The sequence below is a fragment of the Hipposideros armiger genome, unplaced genomic scaffold (assembly GCF_001890085.2).
Source record: "Hipposideros armiger isolate ML-2016 unplaced genomic scaffold, ASM189008v1 scaffold_110, whole genome shotgun sequence".
In the NCBI taxonomy this organism is placed as follows: Eukaryota; Metazoa; Chordata; class Mammalia; order Chiroptera; family Hipposideridae; genus Hipposideros; species Hipposideros armiger.
The window spans coordinates 425,126-431,683 of record NW_017731460.1 but is presented as its reverse complement, the minus strand read 5'-3'; the positions used below and the strand labels follow the sequence as shown (position 1 = coordinate 431,683).

The 6,558-nt window shown below is 36.0% G+C and overlaps 1 protein-coding gene across 7 annotated transcripts in view; it reads left to right on the top strand.

Annotated features, from left to right (window-relative positions):
- Positions 1–6,558, top strand: part of DENND4A (DENN domain containing 4A) — a 112,408-nt gene that overhangs the window by 31,300 nt on the left and 74,550 nt on the right. For all 7 annotated transcript variants that reach the window (XM_019647315.1, XM_019647312.1, XM_019647317.1 and 4 more), the window contains exons 3-4: positions 1,371–1,703; positions 4,383–4,632. In XM_019647315.1, the coding sequence (XP_019502860.1) occupies positions 1,393–1,703; positions 4,383–4,632 (561 nt within the window). In that variant the 5' untranslated portion in view covers positions 1,371–1,392. The remainder of the gene's footprint in view (positions 1–1,370; positions 1,704–4,382; positions 4,633–6,558) is intronic.

Sequence of the window (6,558 nt, the reverse complement as noted above, 5' to 3'; positions counted from 1 at the left end):
TCGCCGGTGACTCTCTGGAGATTGAGCTGTTGTTCAGCATCTTAGCTGTGGAGGGCAGTGTCACTGGCCCTCATATGTGGGATCCGAATCGGGGCCCTCTGGCATCCCAAGCCAGTTCTTAACCATCACGCCACTCGGCCGGCCCCGTGGAATTCTTTTTTTGCATTTATTGGAACTAAGTCTAGCATGAGACACATGCTGGGAAATTTCTGTTTCAGATTAAACTTTTTTTGTATAACTGTTATACAAGTAATGACAGTGCTGTGAGGGAGTGTATTCTCCTAGTTAAAGAAACAAGTAAGGTTGATGTGATACTACACAACTGAAGGAGATTTTATAATTAAAGTGTTTGCAAATACATGATGGATTTTACTTTGTGTATTTTTTCTTTGAATTTGTTATAAGCATGCATTCCTGTAATAATCTATGCCTTTCATTGTTTTAAGTTCTTCTGTTTGTTGTATTTGCTGAGACTCATTCAGAGTGGATTTTTCCTTGTGTGTTTTTGTGGTTTTGGAACAGGAAGTCATCGTCATTTGTACTTTAGGTGTGGAAAACCTGAGTTGAGGGTATACCCTCTAGAACTGGTTTGCATTTGCTTCCCCAGGGTTATCACTAGCCTGGGAACACGGTTATTGTTAATATCTCAGTGTGGAGCTTTCTGGGATCATGCAGCTGGCTTAAGGTCAAACCTCAAATCCAAGTGTGAGTAGGCCTGTTATACACTCGCAAAGGAGACTGTTTTTATTTTTTACCCTTCAAAGCAGGGAACAGGTTGAGGCAAACTTTATCTCCCTGTACCAGTCGATGGATTTTTAAAATCCATTCTTTAACTGGGGATATAGTCCTTTGAGGCTCTTGTCTATACACAGATGTCTCAGCTGCAGTTCCCAGTCTTATGTGGTCCCAAGGCCTTGTAATCTGTCCCTGTAATACCTTTTAAAACACAAACCCTTTGATTACTGAGGTCAGCACACTTCCCCCACCAAGTGTCAGCTTAGATAATGCAATCTGGCCTTTGGTTTCCTCACTGTTTTGGGACCCTGCGCCCTTACATTTTTACACATTAATCTATGCATTTAAAGGATGTGGGTTTGGGTTTTTTTTTTCTGTCTACTTAGGTAATCTAGTCATCCATATTGCCCAAAATGGAAATTCTTGGCATTACTTTATAATCATGAATAATACTAAATGTATTCCCATTTCTTGAAAAAGCTTACTTTTTACGTATGAAAGTAAAATGTGTAATACTAATGTGTTTATCAAGAAAATAGTGCCCTTTTTGTAGTTTTTCATTTTTATTTACACATAAACAACTTATATTTATTTGGTTTACTATAGGAAAATATTAATCTTTCACTTTCTTTTAGATTGTAACCTCTGTAATGGAAGATGATTGAAGATAAGGGGCCTCGAGTTGCTGACTACTTTGTTGTAGCAGGATTGACTGATGTTTCAAAGCCTCTTGAAGAAGAAATTCATTTCAATGATGCCTGTCATAAAGTAGCTAAACCAAAAGAACCTATCACAGATGTTTCAGTTATTATTAAATCTCTTGGGGAGGAAGTGCCACTGGATTATATGTGTATTGATGTTACCCCAACTGGATTGTCAGCCGACCTCAATAATGGAAGTCTTGTGGGGCCACAGATTTACCTTTGCTATAGGAGAGGGCGAGATAAGCCTCCACTTACAGATCTGGGGTAAGTCTTTTTTAAAAATAAGTGTTGTTATGGATCCAAATAATATGCCTTGTAGATTTTGAAGTTAACTGTTTAGTTTTTTTCATTAATAGATATATGGCAACTTTAGAAAAATAGACACATTTATATCCAGAATCCTATATTCTCTCACTGTGTTCATGATACCTTTTCAGGGTCCCTTTGTCCTACAGGTTTCTAGCACTTTCATCTTGTCTGAGTTTCTTTCTGTTTAAGGTAGGGGAGAGAATTTGAAAATCATTTACAGAAAAATACCAGAAAATTAATGTGTTATCATAAATTTTTAAATTGTTCTTGAAGTATGAGAAAAGGATGGCTTTTAAGCATCAGTTATAATTATAGATGGATGCTTAAGTCTGTACACATCAAACAAGGATCTTGGGGTAAATTAGTGCTAGTTACTTAAGGTGGGACTCCTTTTTTATATAACACGTTTATTGAGATATAATTCACATACCATACAATTCACCCATTTAAAGTGTACAATTCAGTAGTTTTTAGTATATTTATAGAGTTATGCAACTATCACCACAATAAATTTTAGAACGGTTTTATGCCAAAAAGAAATCCTGTACTCATTTTGGTCACTAGTTAATTCTCCAGATCCCCCTCAGTTCCAGGCAACCACCAGCCTACTTTGTATCTCTATGAACCAATTTGCTTATTCTGCACATTTTATATAAATGGGATCATACTGTATATGTTTTTGTGTGTGTATGATTGGCTTCTTTCACTTAGCATAATGTTTTCAAGATTTATCTATGTTGTAGTATGTGTCAGTACTTTATTCCTTTGTATGGCTGAACATGCATTAAATTTAAATTGGTTTCAGAACAGCTACTGTGTTGCTTCCTACGAAGTTTACATATTTAGTAAATGGCTTGGGAAAGTAAGCCAGCTATTAGATCTTGTTTTCAAAAGATTAGGTAAATTGTTCCTATGACTACTGACCATCTTCAGAATTTTAGCTTGTGGATAAAATGAAGGGAATGTTGCAGATTCTCATTAGGGTGTTGGAGTTCCCTAGAGTAGAGATGAGGAATTTTCCAAGCATAGGATGATTCTCCAATAGGAAAGGACTTGAACTGGAATGAATAAATTAGCCTCTCTTATAGCTACCCTCATATGTTTGTCATTGTGAAGAATATGATATCATTCTTGCCTTTAAAAGCTTATAGTTTAGTTAGATAAGAAAAGCTATCTCACAATATAAAAATCAAAAATAATAATAGAAAATACAGACAACAGCACAATACCTGATTAAGGAAAATAGGTATCTTATGCATCAAGTGTATTTTATATTCCATATCTTTTAAGAATTTGAAGTAATAAATGGTGGTTTGTTGTTATTCTGTGTGTTGTATTTTTATTTTCTTGTTTTCAATTGAGCATCTGTGCCAGGAAATGTTTTGGAGACTTTATACACTCATCTAATTCTATCAAGATCCTAGGAGTTAGATTTTTTAATTTTATAGCTGAGTGGTATAAGGCTCAGAGAGGTTAAGTAACTGCCTGAGATAGTATAGCTAGTAAGAAGTGGTAGGAATTTGAATTCAGATGTGTCTAACTTCTCTCTGTAACAATGCCTTTTTTTAAGATTAAAAAAACAAAACAAAGGCAACATCAAAAGGAGGAAGAGGAGGAAGTAATTAAGCTAACACTAGGATAAACATAGTTGCTATTAATTAGGTATCCAACTTAGCTATAAATTTTCAAAATAAAATGTTGAGAAATTTTTTTGTTGTTTGCTAACAGCCAAGACAAAAAGGGAAATTAAAATTTATATTAGGAAGGAATAATTTGGCCAGTTTCTAACACTAAATTTTATTTGTATAATGGGATTTTATAAAAGGGAATACAATTGATTTTGGGGGCATTGCCTGTTACACTTTCTATAGGAAATGTAGAAACACACTTAATATAGTAGACCTTTAAATTTTTTATTTTTTTTTTTTACTGATGCCAAGGACTTAGCAATAAAGTCAAGTCAGTGAATTCTGTGAAAGAATAAACTAATATTCAAACATGACATTTTCTCTGTGACCCCAAGTACTTTAAATATAGTATTTAAAAGATTTAAGGAATGGATGCCTGGCCCGCCCTTTATTAAAAGCCTATGATTTTACCACAGTAAATAAGGAGGGAAAAGCTTATGCCTTTCACCCATACTTTTGATTAAAGATAGATTTGAGATTATTTTCTCTTTTGAAAGCCTAAAATTACCTCTTAATCCTGAGGGAAATATTAGAGGTAAAAGTGCAAGTAGGTTGTATACCTTCTGGCAAAGGAGCCTTTAGTAAAATGTTCACTTTGGACACAATACAGACTTGCTTTTTCTAAAGAAAATGCTTGGTTTAAAAGACAAAAATGAAAAGTAAGTAAATAAATCTGTTTAATGAAGCACTAAAACAACTGCCTTGCACTTAATTGTTGCCATTCTGTGGTTTATGTTAAGAAGCGCAAAGATTAATCTGAGTTTTTCTTCATTATTTTAATTTTTGGTAGGGAAAACAGTTATCTTTTAATTTTGTATGGGGCTGTTCAATTCAAACTTGCAATAAGATTGGATTATCTGCTACATTTAAGAATCAGTGCATGATACCTGATAATATTACGTTTCATATTTTGAGGGTACTTTATATTTGTGTATTTTTTTTTTAGGGTTTTATATGACTGGAAAGAAAGATTGAAACCAGGGTGTGAAATTATTCAGAGTACTCCCTATGGACGCCCTGCAAATATTAGTGGCAGTACTTCATCACAAAAAATTTATATCACTTACCGAAGAGCCTCTGAAAACATGACTCAGAATACGTTGGCTGTTACAGACATATGTATTATTATACCCAGTAAAGGAGAAAGTCCACCACACACATTCTGCAAAGTTGACAAGAATCTCAATAACAGTATGGTAAGTGAGTCTTTTGCACTGATAAAATTAGCCACTGATGAACAGACCATTATCTAAAACAATTACTGAATTCAAAATATGTTTTTAAAGATGTTGGATATTTTATTTTTAGGAAAGTACTTTAGTTGTACTTTCAAAAGGAACTATGCAAAAAAGGTGGTTTTTTTTAATTAAAAAATAATTTCCTCCTCTTACTGCAAAAGTAATGTACTAACCAAGGTTAATTCCTCCTTCCACTTGTGCACTAGATCCAAAAAAAATGTATACAGGTGGACATTTTGGTCAATGTTGCTCAAGCAGTAGTTTGCTGTAATCAGAAGTGTATGGATGCTGATGGTGACCATTTTGAGCACCTCTTATAATTGCAGAAGTCAAATGTGACTTGTATTCATCTTTTGTTATCTGTATATATTGAGTATTACAATTTTAGTACAGTTTTCCTTTCTTAAAATGTGTATACATTTTTTGGCACCCTCTCTATATTTACCTATTTGAGGACATGACTTCAGCAATTCTCCCTACTTTTTTGTGAATCATCAGTTTTTCTCTCTGTATTGGATTATTTCTTCCAGCATGCAAAACATATTGCAGTATCTCCCATCTTTACAAAACTGGACCCTTATATCCCCTTCCAGCTATTGCCCCATTTCATTGTTCCCCTTTACCATAAAACATCTCAAAAGAGTTGACTATATTATGTCCCCTTTGACTCTTTTCAGGTAGGCTTGTGTCTCCATTCCACCAAGACTGCTTGTTGAATCCAATGATCATTTCATCTTATTTTCAGTAGGTTTTGACATAGATGGTCACTTCTTCCTTTTTTTTTTTTTTTTTTAAAGATTTTCTTGGGGAATTGGGGGAGGGGAACAGACAAGTTGCTATTGTTTTGGTCTTCAGTCTAGTTGTAGAGGATGTTGCTTCACTGACCCATGTTGGTATTATCATTGCGCTCTTCCCAGGTGAGGCAGATCGGTCACTGGCCTCTGGACGACCGCTCATGGCAGCTCTTGGCAGCTCACACTGGCTGCCGGCCACACACAGTAGCTTATGGCAGCCCACTGCAGCAGGGGCTGCAGCCTACGCCGTCACTGGCGACTCACCGCAGCCCAGCTGTAGGTTGAGCTGTTGTTCACCATCTTAGCTGTAGAGGGCAGTTCACTGGCCCTCATGTGAGATCCAAACTGGGGCCCTGCTGCTCAGAGCTGGTGTCCCAAGCCAGCTCTTAACCAACACGCCACTCGGCCGGCCCACTTCTTCCTTCTTGAAACAGTGGCAGGAAGAGAAGATATATTATTTTTCTAGGCACTCCTTGCTTTTTCCTCTTACCTCACAAATTGTTCCTTTTCTGCCTTTGCTAATTCCTTGCCATCTACCTAACCCCTCTACACAATGGAGTACCACCCCAAGGTTCAGTCCTCATGCCATTTATCTTCATCATCTAAATTCATACCCTTGATGATCTAATCATTTAAATAACAGCTATGTGTGGATGACTTCTAAATATATGTGTCTAGCCTGGACCTCTCTAATTCATCACCTCTTCTCGGATATAAAATAATTTAGGTTTTGCAGGTCACATACAGTCTCTGTTGCATATTCATCTTTTTTCTTTTTTTTTTTTTAACAACCCTTTAAAAATGTAAAAACCGGTCTTAGTTGAGGTGTGCAAAAACAGGCCTAGGGTCAAATGAAGGCCATAGTTTGCCAGACTCCTGGTCTAACTGATCACTGCTTCCCCTCCTGCTTCCTGCAACCTGTTCTTCATACAGTGATCCTTTAAAACAAATTAGATCATACCACTCCTTTGCTTACAATCCTTAATGGCTTCTCATCTCACTCTTCATAAAAGCCAAAGGCCTTCCAGCAGCCTTAAGGCTGTGAATGATCTGTATTGTTCTTGTCTGTGCTCTTTTTTTTTTTTTTTTT